This window comes from Loxodonta africana, chromosome 8 (assembly GCF_030014295.1).
Source record: "Loxodonta africana isolate mLoxAfr1 chromosome 8, mLoxAfr1.hap2, whole genome shotgun sequence".
NCBI classification, from domain to species: domain Eukaryota; kingdom Metazoa; phylum Chordata; class Mammalia; order Proboscidea; family Elephantidae; genus Loxodonta; species Loxodonta africana.
The window spans coordinates 92,059,033-92,073,556 of record NC_087349.1 but is presented as its reverse complement, the minus strand read 5'-3'; the positions used below and the strand labels follow the sequence as shown (position 1 = coordinate 92,073,556).

At 53.0% G+C, this 14,524-nt stretch overlaps 1 protein-coding gene across 5 annotated transcripts in view; it reads right to left on the bottom strand.

Moving 5' to 3' along the window:
* The window catches only part of ADCYAP1R1 (ADCYAP receptor type I), a 64,708-nt gene extending 50,406 nt beyond the window's left edge, over positions 1 to 14,302 (bottom strand). For 4 of the 5 annotated variants that reach the window (XM_064290121.1, XM_064290118.1, XM_064290119.1 and 1 more), the window contains exons 1-2: positions 14,203 to 14,302; positions 1,133 to 1,257 (exon numbers count right to left, since the gene is read on the bottom strand). In XM_064290121.1, the coding sequence (XP_064146191.1) occupies positions 1,133 to 1,186 (54 nt within the window). In that variant the 5' untranslated portion in view covers positions 1,187 to 1,257; positions 14,203 to 14,302. Of the gene's footprint in view, positions 1 to 1,132; positions 2,457 to 14,202 lie in introns of those variants that run through there. The other variant, XM_010587186.3, reaches the window with a different exon arrangement.
* Positions 14,303 to 14,524: the final 222 nt, after the last annotated feature.

The window sequence follows — 14,524 nt, the reverse complement described above, 5'->3', positions numbered from 1 at the left end:
AAGCCTGGCTACCTAAGCCCCAGGGCAGTGTCCTATGGAGGAAACATAGCCCAGAGAAGATGAGTAACTTGTCCAAAGTCACACAGCTAGCAGACAGTAGAGTCAGGATTCAAACTCAGGAAACCTGGCTCTAGAGACCACTAGGCTACTACTGCGCTTTAGGGGAGCAAGCTAGAGGTGGGGGAGAGGATAGACTGGAAGTGCATCCCCACCCCTCTGGGGATCAGGAAGGAGGCATACTACCCAGGAGCTGCAGACAAGGCATCCAGAAAAGTCCAGGGGTAGCTTTCAGTAAAGGGCCTGCTCGCCTCTCTCATTTACTCTTGTCCCATTTTACCGAAGAAGAAACTGAGGCTCAAAGGAGTTAAGAAACTCCTGCCCAAGGTCACACAGCTGGGTAGTGAAAGATATGAATTCAAACACAGGACCAAATGACTTCACAGCCCCTGCTTTGCTATCAGGACAGCAGCCTCCTAGTGCTCACTTTAACTCAAAACTCCAGTGCAGGGATGGTTCTGTAGGGGGTATCAGTGAGTGCAGATCCGGCCCAACCCTGACTATTCACAGATGTGTAGGTGGCTTCTAGAAGGAGGGAGGGGCCATTCTGTGGTCACACAGTGAGTCAGGACTAGCACCCAGGGCTCAGAGAACAGCCTCACTCACTGCTGTTCTGAACTCCCAGCTTAGGTGGTGGTGCCAATGCCCTGGAACCATCCCCCTGACCCTGCTCTTCCTCAGGGAGAGACATAAGCAGCGGACAGGCTTCTGAACTCTAACTGGATAGAGCCTCATGGGTTGGACAATGGAAGATCAGAAGGGCCTTCTGAAGCCCTGGTCAGGGTGGCTGCATACAGTTGAGCAGGACCTGCACTGCACAACTATAAAGGTGGCCAGTCACATCACCATCATAAGAGATTTACAGGGTCTTGATTTTTTTTTTTTTTTGAGTAAGGGGTCCCTTTTTTAATTCTCACAAAGGCATTGTATGGTCCAGTGGTGATGCTGCCCCTGATCAACCTAGATCCCAGAGACAGCATCCAGGTGAACAGAGCTTGGCCAAGAGCACACAGAGACAGAGGACTTTCGGGGAGGGGGCTCCAGCTGGTGGTGGTGGGAGGGTCCTGGCCCTTACCACAGGCAGCAAGAAGAGAGCAGTCAGAGAGGTCTGCAGGACGCTGGCGGCCATGGTGCTTCTCAGGCAGGAAAGGAGGTGCAGGTCTCACACTCCCGCAGCTGCTGCCCAGTCCCCAGATGTCTCTAGGTTAGAGAGAATGGAAAAGCATGACTCCTGCGGGTCCAGTGCAAGAGGGAGGGGCAGAGACATCCTGGATCCAGCCAGCTCCCTTTCTCATTACCCCTTCCCTACCTGCAGCCAGGCTTTCAGCCACCAAGGGTAATCCCACCTCCATGCTTTCATCCATGCTGTTCTTGACTCTTCTGTACGTCAAACACTTGCTGAGCACCTACCCTATGCTGGGCACCATGGATACAGTGGGGAGCAAGGCTAGCCTGAGCCTCCATCAGTCTAGTGGAAGAGTCTGGAATGGCTTTCTCCTCTACAGAAAATACATTGTCCTCCCCCCAATATGTTCATTCTCCCCTTCCTCCACAGTGAGAGTTGCAGCTGGGGCACGTGTGTCCACCTAGAGACTGCCAGACTCTCTTGCTCTCAGGTGTAGCCATGTGATGAAGTTCTCACCCGTGGAACGTGGATGGAAACGACGGTACCACTTCTGCACCCCATGTTCATAAGGTCAGTGCATGCTCTCCACTTCTACTCCTTCCTCCTCCCTCCGTCCCAAGTGCTGGCCCAGCTGTGACTGTGCAGACAAGGACTACACCTGAGGGATAGGAGTGACATTCAAAAGGAACCAGGACACTGAGTGATCTCATGGAGCCAAGCTGTTGCATCACCCTGAATGGCCTCCTCATGTCCAAATGGTTCCGTGAGAAAGAGATAAGCTTATATCTGACTTAACTCACATTAGAGGGCCACATCGTTACAGCTGCCTAGCCTTGTAGCCTAACAAATACACCCTCCTTTCACCCTACCTCGACCAACTCATCCTGCAAGAGAAAGCCTTTAACACCATGCTGTACAAAATGAAGTAAACGCAGGACTGCCTGGGGGGGGTCTGTGAGGACTGGAGAGCTGGAACTGTTAGTGACGACCAGACTGGTCACAGGGCAGGAGACTGGGGGAGTGTGGGTACATTCCCAGGGAAGAGTCTGCCCTGCTCCTGAACTCAGTCATTAATGCATATACCCTTCAATCCAGAGATCCCACATCCAGGTGTCTACTCTAGAGAAATATTTACATGTGTGTAAAAAGAAATGCAGTAAAATCTATGAAAGCCAGAAGCTCTGTAAGGCGGAAACCTGTCAGAGAAGGAAAATGCAATGGGAAAGTGGTAAGACTGCACTCCGTTAAAGGCAGAAAACTTGCAAGACCCAGAAAAAAAAAAAAAAAAAAAAACAGTCCTATCGAGTTTCGGTTCTCACAGGTTTCACTATATCTGCAAGGAGATTCGCTGCAGCACAATTTAAAATAACCACAGCAAAATGGGGCAGCAAAGTGTCCACGATGCAGGCACTGTTAACTAGGACACGGCGTGGCCACACAGTGGAATACTAGGCAGTTGTTAAAAAGATGGAGCGGGCCGTATCAGGGCACCATGAGCCCACAAGTGCCTGTTCAGGAGGCATGTGGGGTTAGAGCAAACTCCTTCACCTGAGTCCCCACCACCTGTCCTGTCATCCCCCACCAGTGGGCAGAGCTGCCATTACTCCCAAGTCCTTGGTGCCCCGATGCTCTGCCTAGCCACACTTCCCTCCCTTTCTAGCCTTGCCTCCCTCACATTCCCTCCAAGCTCAAGCTGGTGACAAGCAAGAACCAAAAATTAGACAGAAAACTGGTTACAGGAAGGCTCCACAAATGGTGGCCCTCGTCTTAGCTGTTCCCTCCTCTGCCTGCCCAGGCCTCACTCAGAGTTGCTGAGGAAGGCCTTGGATGTCCCCCAGGAGATGTTCCGGGAGGCCCAGGGGGCCATGGGCACCCCAATGCACAGCCCACACTGGACACTCAGACCCCAGCCTCTATACCCCATGTAGGCCCTTCAAGCCGCTTTCCTCTCCAGCACTCTGTCCTGGTGGCCACTGGCTGCCTTTGGCATGAGCTCCAGGCTCTGGCCTCAGCAATCCCCAAGGGCTTGGTCACCTCCACCACCTTCACCAGCCCAAGGCCCTACCAGCAGAGAGATGACAATCCTGACCCACCTGGCTGGAACGGAGGAAGGCCTGGCCCCACTAACCCTCAGCAGAAGCTGAAGTCATTCTGGCCAGTGAAGGGTCAGGGAGGTTAACGCAAGGCAGAAGTGGTCTAAGATCTGGGCTTGCCTCTCTTGCACCTTGCACAACCACAGGTCAAAGGCCAGTGAGGCCTGAGGTCAGAGAGGTCTCTAGTCTGGGCAATGCCCTACCCCTTGTGCCTCCAGCACCCCCTTTAGCTGCTCTGGTTTGGGGAGTGCAAGCAAGTTGGTCTGGGTTCTGGCCCCATCGTGTGGCCACAGTCTGGGCCCTCTGCTTCTTTGGGTCTCAGCTCCCTTGGCTGATAGAAGACCTCCTTGTCTCCGTTCCTTACGGGCCTACTTCACAGCTAGCAGGGCCCAAACAGGAGGAGGAGATGAGAAACGGGTACATAGCACATGCCACAAAACGGACATACAGTGCTTCCTTCCCTGATGCCACCAGAAACAGCCAGCCAGCCCAGTGTCTGTCTCTTGGGAGAGATCTCTGCCCTGGGGCAGAAAGAACACTTCCTGGAGAAGGAGACTTGACGAGGTGAAACCAACACTACTTTCTCTCAGCAACAACCAAGAAGGCAGCAGCAAGACCCCTTTGGGCCTTGGCTCCTCCACGTGGAGACTCGCCACCTCCTCCCCTGCCCTGCCCTGGGTTCAGACAGCTCAGCTCATGTGGCGCCAGGCTAATACCCAGCCCAAGTGAATTAGAATCAGGTGTCATCATTGCTTAAAGCTTCCAGATGACTCTCCTATGGAGAGGATTATAAAGCTTCTGGGGGTTTTTTCTTTGTTCATTTTCTGCTTTTTTTTTTTTTATTGTGGTAAATACATAAGTAACAAAACATTTGACATTTCAATAATTGTCATATGTACAGTTCAGTGTCATTAATTATGTTCGTCCTGTTGTTCAACCATCACCATAACCATTCCTGAATTCTTCCCTCACCTTTAACCGGGTCCCCTAAGCACTGAGCGCCCTCCGTTTTCCCTCCCCCGCACTCACTCTTGCTAACCACTAATAAACCTTGATCTCTGTATACCTTCCTATTCTAGATGTTTCATATAAGTGGAACCATATAATACTTGTCCTTTTGTGTGACTGACTTATTTCACGCAGCACAATGTTTTCAAGGTTCATCCATGTTGAGACACGTACCAAGACTTCATTTCTCTTTATGGCTGAGTAATATTCCATTGTATGTATATACCACCCCTTGTTAATCCATTCATCTGGTGGCGGACATTGAGGCTGTTTCCACCTTCTGTAAAGCCTCTGTTTTAACCTGTATTAAGACCAAGGGAGTCGACAGAGAAGAGCTAGTGGCCTGAACAGCTCTGGTGGCTCTAGAGGGCAAGCAGGTGGTGGGAGCATGCAGAGAATGGGTTTGCGCTTTGAGGGCTGGCTGATTTCCATTTTCTCCTCTTGTCTCTCTGTCTGTCTCATACAAACACGCACAGAGAGAAAGAGAGAGAGAGAAACAGGTCCACGGGGATGAGCAGAAAGCTGTGACAAGCCCACAGAGCCAAAGAGACATTTATCCCTGGAATACCTACCTGAAGGTATCAATGCATATACCCAGGATGGAACACACAAAGGTGAGATTCCTTCAGGAGCCAACCCAACGCCCCCCACCGCCCCTGCCACACAAACTTTCAGAAACGCAGACATAGGCACACTCACAGAGCAAGGACATGCAGATGCAACCCCACAGCGACTGGGCTGCTCTGATATTTTTATCAGTCTTTATATATGACCAAGATAAGGCACACACACTTACACGCTCACCCCACAAAGACGCTCCAGTGTAGAGAAGCAATCAGACACATTCAGATTCAGATTCGGGTGTACCACGAAGTACCTAGACTTGCAGAATGCTCATCACGGTTCCAGGCCTCGTGGCTTCTCAGCCACAGCTGCAGTGGATTACAAACAAGCAGGAGCAACGTCCCCAGCCCCCTCCCACCCCAGCTCCCTGAGTTGTCAGCAGGCTGCTCCAGCAATGACGTGAACCAGGAGAAGGGTGTGCCCCAAGTGAGTGACGCAGGACGAGGGGTTGAGGCACCCTCAGGGTCCTTGACTCCCATTGTTGCCCACTTTCTTCACCCTCCCCCAACCCACGGTACAGTCTACCTCCTGCACAAAATGGACACAGACACTTGCTCACCAGTTCCGAGGTTGTGAGAGAGTGCCTGGGAGTCCCTGGGCCTTTGCCTTCCCACACTCCATCTCAGCTTGGGGACCATCTTATCCAGCCTCTCCAGGGCAGGATCTCTTAGCCCCTCCTGGCACTCCTGCTCCCACCCCCACCCCAAGGCCACCCTACACCATTCCCTGTGGATAATGCTAGGTGACTACGATCTTACCCCGCCTGCCCCAAACCTATGCTCCTCTGGGCTACCAATATGGCTCCTCTGCCCCAGGACAGCCCTCTAGGATTTGTCCTCTGGGTCTGCCATTCTCAGCCTTCTTAGCTGTTCTTCCTTCTCCATATCCCAGCTACCTCCCTCCTCTGGACTCCCCCAACCTGTCAGTGACACCCTCATGGGACAGGGAACAGGGCTGGGCCCAGCCACTGCAGCCCAGGGTGGAGTCTTCCCCTCCCTGGGGACGGACAACAGTCTCTTTCAGCCCAGCTACACAAGCGGCTTAGAAAGACCTGGCCACCCAATATCCCCTGGCACTCATTATCTCGTTCTCCCTGCCTGCCTGCCTCCCTGCCTACCTGCCTCCCTGCCTGCCTGCCTCCCTGCCTGCCTGCCTGCCTCCTTACCTGCCTCCCTGCCTTCCAGCCTTCCAGCCTTCCAGCCTCCCTCCCTACCTCTCTCCCTCTTCCTCTGTCAGCTCTGCTGGGGCAGCTGGCTTTTGCAACAGATCACAAACTGTTTAACTCTACTTCCTGGTATTTAGTGTGGTGAACTCAGGGACCATTTTTTCAGTTTTTAGACTTATGACCTTGAGCAAGCCATACCTTTTCTGTGCCTCAATTGTGTCATCTGTAAAATGGGAATAATAGTAATACTTACCTCATAGATCTTACTGTGAGGAGTCTACAAGTTCATATAAATAAACCTTAGAGTATACTTTCTCCTCACTTATCGACTATCTCATTATCAGACATTTCACATTTACAATAGTAAAAAATCTACTATCAGTGTATTCTGCCCATTAATGATGTACGTCTGGCAGTAACAAACACTGAGGTGAGAGGCAAGAGTAACACTGGCTGTGATGGTTATGTGTCAACTTGGCCGGGCCATGATTTCTCCATGGTTTAACAGTTATGTAATGTTGTAATTTACCAGTTATGTAATGATGTAGTCTTCCACCATTTTGTGATCTGATATGGTCATCTCTATTTTCGCATAATGCCAATTTCACATAACGACCTGGTCTTTGTAACCTAACCATGTCGATAAGTTAGGAGAGAGTGTATAGTATAGCCTGGGACCTGGTGAGGGCCTTACATGTGTTAACTATTACCGTTATCTTACTACTTTGGGTTCAGCCTTTTAGAACCTAATGGAATACTGTCACTTCTACCCCCACAGCCCTGTGTCACATTCAAAATGAGAACAGCAGGCTTTACTTGCTAATGGTTAACATTTATTAAACTCTTTTCTGAGCATTAAACTTGCATTAACTAACTTAACCTTCCCAAAACCTAAGAAGTAGGTACTAGCATCATCCTCGTTCTATAGCTGAGGTGAATGAAGCACAGAGAGGCTAAGCAACTTGCCCAAGGTCACACATCAAGTATGTGGTAGAGCTGGGAAGTATACCCAAGCAGTTGGCTCCAAAGCTTGTGCACTTCATCCCTACAGTCCTGCTGCTTTCTGTTACCAGTAAGGAGAATCAGCACAGAGCCACAGGTACCCATTTAGTGACCTGCCTCATGCTTTTAGGGGCTGGTCAGGCCCTCTGCTATCTCCACCCACATTTCTCTATCTGAAGCATCCACCATAGGAACAGTCAGTTATAGACATGGCATTTTAGACATGAAATGGACTTTAAAGGCCACCTTCCCATGGTACAGCTGGGTAAACTGAGGCCACAGAGGAGGTGACACTTCCCAAGGTCACACAGTATAAAGCATTAGTACCCCACCAGGCAGCAAGGGTCTGTATGGCAGATACCTGGACTGGGGGAAGCTCAGGGACCCCAAAGGCACACAAATCCCCCTTTCAGACCCAGGAAGGCCCACCCTCCTCAGGACTTCCAACCCCAGCGGTACCCAGGGTGGGACGTGACAACAGACCCATGTCCTCCTGTCACCCACTGCACCAGGCAGCTGTCCTGCACACGTGAAGGCAGCATCATCAGTCTGCACACCAGAGCAATGACTTGCCAGGTTTGCCAACTTTCCACTTCTCTGAATGGCAGGGGCTCACAGATCCTCTAGCGATCCCCCCATTGCCGCAAACCAGGCAGGGACCTCTGCAGCACCCCAATGGAGGGTGGTCTGGCTCCTGTGCTAGGAAACTCAGCCCTCTCCAGCAGCTGGTCCCTAGGCCCTGGATGGGCAGCTGATGTCCTCCACGTCCTGGCCAGCCCTGAGAAGTACATGCTTCTTTGCCTAGTGGAAACTCACATAGGTGGAGGACAGCACTTCACCCTCCCTCTCCCTTGGGCCACACGGCCCTGGGTCCCTCACCTGCCCCTCATGGGACTGGGACCACCTGAATCACCTCCTATGGGAACCCTACAGCTGTTCAGCACCCCTCCCTTCACAGGACAGCATCAAGACTGCACACAAGACAGAATATGGCCCAGGGGAAGCGGACCACTCACCCCCTTTGCTCTCAATGTGCTCTTTTTATTAGTGAAACCTTAGCATGTCTCCTCTGAACCCCTGGCTTCCTCCTCAGCTGGAAGGAGGAAGGGAAGGCTGAAAGTTGAAACCACTGTCCCCTGCCAACTCACCCTTCAAACCAGGGAACTGAAGTTGTTTCTGGGAAGGAAGGAAGGAGGAGCCTCTAGAATCTATTTCCTTCACAAAGAGGCCAGAACGGTTAAAGGGCAGAGCCAAATGCCTGGGTGAGGAGTGTCTCAGCAGCCATGGGGTTAATCATCTATGCGGAGGGTCCTCTTTGGTGTTCAAACCTTCCTCCTCCAGAGCCCTGACCACCTGGGTTCTGTTCACAGTAGGTGACAGGAGCCAGGGCACAGGAAGGGACTCTGATGATGATCTCACCCAAGCCCTGCATTTCACACGGAAGAAACAGGTTCAGGGAACCTAGCTCAGGGCAGGGAAGGGCCAGGCTGAAGTACACACGTGCAGTTGGAGTTTGGGCTCCAGGAGACCAAGAGACCCTCCCAAGGTCACGCTGTGAAGTCCTTCTCTCTGAGTAACGAGGAGCCCCTCACACACTCAACAGTACAGGGATAGCTCCTGTCCTGGGGGATTCGTGAGGGCTCTCCAAAGACTGAGCTCCCCTGGGCCAAGCAAGAGGAAAAGAGAGGAGAAAGAAGGGAAAAGAAGAGCAGAGGATAAAAGTTGGGGGGAAGAGAAAGGCAGGGAGAGAACTGATGGAAGGGGGCTGGGAGGCATGGGAGGGAGAGCAAGGGGAAGGGAGAGGAACAAGAAGTCAGAGCCAGGGGAGGCAACTGTTCGTGGATGATTTATAAGATAATGTCTCCTGAGCATCTACCCAGCAGGAGACATGGCTCCACCTTATGGACTGAATTGTGCCCCTGCCGAAGATATGCTGAACTCCTAACCCTTGTACCTGTGAAGCTGACCATGTTTGGGGAAACAGGGTTTTTCTTTGCAAATGTTATCAGTCAAGTTAAATGAGGTCGAACTGGAGTAGGGTGGGTCCTAATGTTAAGCCCTTCTGAGCAGTGTTTTATAAAAGGGGAGAATAGACAAGAAAACAGGGTAGCACACGGCGGGCGGAGGGGGGGTAAGGGAGGGGACAGATACCATGTGACCACAAAGGCAAATGCACCTAGAAGCAGCAAAGGAATGCTAAGGATGGCTGGCAGTTACCAGGAACAGGAAGGAAGCATGAAACAGCCCCTCTCTCAAAGCCCTGAGAAGGATTTGTCATGGTAGATACCCTAATACGGACTTCCAGCCTCCAGAACTATGAGAAAACGAATTTCAGTTCTTTGAAGCCACCCATTTTGTGGTCTGCTGTTATCTCAGCCCTAGGAAGCTAAGACACTCCAGGAGAGGTGGGCAGGCCAGGCTGCCAGCACCTCTCCATTCACACCGTGATGCCTTGTGAGCCAGCACTCTCTTCTGGGTGGGTGAGCCCCTGAAAGGACGTCCAGGCCCTGGCCCCTGGGACAGGAGCAGGCACTCTGATGGATGCCTGCTGGATAATTTGAGAAGTGACTCGGGGCATGGCAAAATATAAGAAGGTGGGAGAGAGAGTAGAGGAGAGGGTGGAAGGCTCTGGTGCCAGTCCCTGGAGCCCACGAAGCTGAAACGGGCAGGGGCACTAAAGAGTGTTCCGCTTCCTGTTGAGGTGATAACCTTCGGAAGGCTGGGAGCAGAGTGGAAAGGGGAACTGCGGGCAGAAGACCCACAGTGGATGCCGATTTCTGTATCCAGGATAGAGGCAATGGGGCCTGGGCAGGACAAGGGCAGCTGGACTGGAAAGTTGGGGACAGAATCCAGAGGCGTCGGAAAGGAGGAGGGAGAGAAGTTTGCATGGCCCACCTCTGAGGAGGTAGGAGAAAGAAAAGGTCAGGAGGGGGCAGTCGGGAGGGGAAGAAATACAAGGTAAGACTTGGTTTACTGCACAAATCTGAAATCAGAAGCTGAGTAATTCGGAGGGGCCCACGAAGCAGCCATGTATTTTTTCTCAGGCAACCCTCCCCGGTGCACGTTTGTCAGAAGGAAAGGTGTGGACTGCTAAAGCAACGCATGGAATCTGCAGAGAGTTGGGATGAGAGTGTCTGGCTAGCCTTCAAAACTAAAGTGTGCCCCCAAACACCACCTTCAGGAAGCCCTCCCAGGCTGCACCAGCCCCGCTGACCACTCCTCTCCTCTGAGCTCCCCCAGCCCTGAGATGACGAGCCTGGGCAGTTTCAAGTCTTGTCCTATCCATTGTGAGTTATGACTCTTGTCTGGAAACAAGGGGGGTAGGCCCAGGTTTCTCTCTGGTCTCACTCCCAGTGGAGGTGGGCACACACCTGGGCACAGAGGGTGAATAGGAGAGGGACTCAGGAAGTATTTGGTGAGCTCAAATGACTTCACTCAGTTTTTTATTCATGAATGTTTTTCCCAGGTGTCCTTAAAAAAAAAAAAAAATCAAACCCATTGCCAGAGAGTCAATTCCAACTCACGGCAATTCTACATGTTTCGGAGCAGAACTATACTCCATGGGGTTTTCAGTGGCTGTAACCTTATGGAAGTAGATCGTCAGGCCCTTCTACCATGGTTCCACTGAGTAGATTCAAACCATTAACCTTTCCGTTAGCAGCCAAGAGAAAACTGTACCCTCCCCCCCACCCAGGGACCTTAGGGATCCCTAGGGTGGGAGATTTATCCCACTGGTACAGTGGAGGCCTATCTGGAGTAGGGTGCTATGGCCAGGCTCGGAGCTTCTCCTTGGACTGACCCATTACACAGATAGGCATCTGAACTCCAGGGAGAATGGAACAAAATATTCAGGTGCCAGTGGCAGCTCTTCGGCTCTCAGCTCCAAGCCTCTCCCTTCTTCAACCATTTCTCTTTTCTAACCTTACGACCCAGAGATCGGCAAATCCTTCCTGCAGGCCATATTCAGCCTGTCACCTATTTTAGTACAGCCAGCAAACCAAGAATGGTTTTTGCATTTTTAAATGGTCAGGGGAAGAAAATCAAAAGAAAACTCATATTTCATGACATGCGAAAGTTGTATGAAATTCAAATTTCAGTGTTCCAAGTTTTATTGGAAGCTAGACATGCTTATTTGTTTACACTACAAGAGCCGCTTTCAAACTACAAGAGCAGAGCTGAGCAATTTCCATAGAACATATGGCCGACAAAGCCAAAAATATTTATTATCTGACCTTTTACAAAGGAGCCCTGGTAGTGCAGTGGTTCAAGTGCTCAGCTGCTAACCAAAAGATCAGCAGTTAGAGCCCACCAGCTGCTCCTCAGAAGAAAGATGTGGCACTCTGCTTCCATAAAGATTTACAGCTTGGAAACTCTACGGGGCAGGTCTACTCTGTCCTATAGGGTCACTGTGAGTTGGAATCAACTCGATGGCAGTGGTTTTTTGTGACAGACCCTTTACAGAAAAAGTTTGCGACTCCTGGTCTAGCCTCATGCAACACACACACACACACACACACTTCCTCCATTCAACATGTATCCGGACTTTTCTATAAGGAAAATTTCTGTGGCCTTCCTTGGGCAAATGCCTGTGGGTGCCCAGGTGTGTCCAGATCTGTGTGAGAGGGTGTGTCAGGATGTCCATTTGTCTTTCTGATGTGTTTGTCTCTGTTTTGCCCCAGCTCCCTGGCAGGTGTCATGGGAGGCCTACATGCCTCCCTGACAGTGTGTCACTCCCTCCCTGTGTGTCACTGTGGGGGTGGTTGTCACTGTGTGCTTCTGACGGCATCCACACGTGGCACAAACACGTCGCAGCTAAGGAGTTTCCAGCTCCAGGTTGCCAGGCAGCTAGGCCACTAAGCTCAACCCGTCCAGACCCTGAAGTCTCTGACTCCTCTGTTCAGTGGGGGTCGAGGCCTCCAGCCCCTCCACCGTGTAGAAAGCCCTCAGGCAGACCTGACTGGGGCATCAGGCCCCTTCTCACACACCTCCCCAGGACAAGAAACTCACTGCCACCCTAGGCATCAGCTCCCCGGTAGGTGGCTCTCAGGTACACAAGGCCTTCTGGCACCAAGCTGAGCCCCTGCTTCTGTGCTTGGCACACCTCGACTCTGTCACCTGGCAGGCAGCACAAGGCACCATTCACTATCAGTGTCAGCCTTCTACCAGTGGAATCTTCATTCCTGGGAGCTCAAGCCAGAGGCCATGTCCCCATGTAGAAAGCCACCTTGTGGCCTTAACTCATGTCTTTCCTACCTGTTAGTGGCACATATTGATTGGTAAATACACATTTTGTGAGCTTATTTATTCAACACAAATTGAGGGGGTGTTCCACAGGAGGAGCATGGTAGAGAGGAGAGGCTTAGAAAAAAAGGATGGCCCCCAAGTGTTTCTCCAATCAACTCCCTGCCAGCCTGAACCTTACACAAAATAGGACAGCCATGTACCCTTTCAGGCTGGATGGCTCCATAGAGGCTCCCCACAGACAGCTCCCCTCGCTGTACATATGGGTAAACAGACCATCTGTGGCAGAGGAGGAAAGGGACCAGGTCTCCTTCCACCTCCCTGGTCACCCCACAAACACACTTGTTGATGAATTGGTTGGAAGATCTGGCTCAGGGCCTGCTCCAGTGTGCTCTGCCTCTAATTTGTATGTTCAAATTTCAGCTGCTGTCCAGACTGGTGCCTCTGCCTGCCCTCCTCAAGGTCACTGGGGAGCAGGAACCTCAGGCTCAGCTTAGGACTGGGGGTTCCACCAGTCCCACCTGTACCCAGCACCAAACTCAGATTGGAGCCTCCTGAGAAAACCCGGGTGCTTGTCTGCTGACCCCACAAATGCATGGACATAGTACCCAGTCCTCTTCAGATGCTCACTGCCACCCCAGGCCTGTATCCTGACCTTCAGGACGCCTGGCTGCCTCGGCCCAGACTGCAACCCCAGGCAACCTATCCTACACAGACTGTGTCACCCCTCCCACCCTCCCTCCCATACCCACAGGGCTGCTCCCAGGAAAAGCCAAATGACTATGTCCTGTTTTTTTGTTTGTTTTGCTTTTTTTGGGGGGGTGGCTTTGTGGAGCACTACAAGGCTGGGGGAGGCAAAAAGGGAGACTGACACATGGGCACTAAAAGCATAGGAATGGTCCCAGAATCAGTAAGGCTCCGCCACCCCACTGGAGGGTCTTCCAAAGGGAGCCTGAGCCCCTTCCAGTGGAAAGGCACCACTCCCCAGCTCCACCGTGAAACGCAATCCGTTTCCGGCTAAGCTCCTTCATCACGGACTAGCTCCATCTCGTAGGGCCCTGGTCCCCTCTGACCTCCACCTCCACCCCACCTGTAAGGTCCTGCCTAAGATGTGGCCTCTGCCCCCTCCCGCAGCTGTCGAAGGAACCTGTGCCTTTAAGGCGGCCAGCAGGGGTCTGGCAAGGGGTCTTGGGCGGCCCCACCTCAGGCGCCTTTCCCCAGCAGGCCCCCTTAGGGCGTTTCCTCGAGGGACCACCAAAGCCCGGGCATCCCAACCCCAAGCCCTCCGCACCGCAGGGAATCGAGGGACGGCGCTCTTTTGCACAACCCCGAATGTAGCACTACAGGAAGGCATTCTGCGCTAGCTAGCCGCAATACCCTCTAACCAGCACATCTCTTGCCCACTCCATTAGGGTGACAGTATTCAGCCCCCGAGGACCCTCTAGCTTCGCTTTCCCTATCCGCGTAGGATCGTCCTTTCGTCTCGGGGTGAGGGAAACAGGTCGCTCTGAGTCCCTTCGGCCGCAGTGCCCTCCCCGTCCCTGGTGCTCCCTTCGCAGCACGGGAAGGGGCGTGAGGTACTTAGGCCGACCCCATCTCCCACGGGGTCTGCAGGGATCGGTCGTCCCAAGCACAGCCCCCAGAATCAGACATTTTTTGGAGGGGGGCGGTCAGACTGATACACAGATGGGAGCAACATTGGGAGGAGGCTTCATTTCGGATTCAGGAGATGTGCCCCGCGCTGGCCCTCGCCCGCGCGGTCGAGGACGCGGCTTGCGGAGACCGCCAGAGCTGGAGTAGGGGGTCAGAGGTCCCCGAGGGACGAAGATTCTGGAGCCGAGACAGGGGATCCGTGGTGTGGAATGAGCGGCGGGGGTGGCTTTTACCTGGTCGCAGGGGGCTTCCCCGCTGGACTGCGGAGTTGCGATCGGCCTGGAGCCCCGGTTCGCCGCCGCCCGCCGGACCCGCGTCCGGGGCGACTCTGCGGGCAGGGCGCGCAGCGGGCGACCTGCTCCCCGCGCCGCCCGGAATGGAGAGCGTGCGTGTGCGCGGAGAAGCGCGCGCCGAGTCGGGTCTCCGCGTCGGTATGTCGGGGGCGGCCGGTGTCCGTGTGTCTGTGCGCGGCAGCGTGTACGTGTGCGCACGCGGGGACCGCGCTCGCCTAGAGCCTCTGCCGCCGCCGTCAGTCAGCGCCGGGGGCCGGAGAGC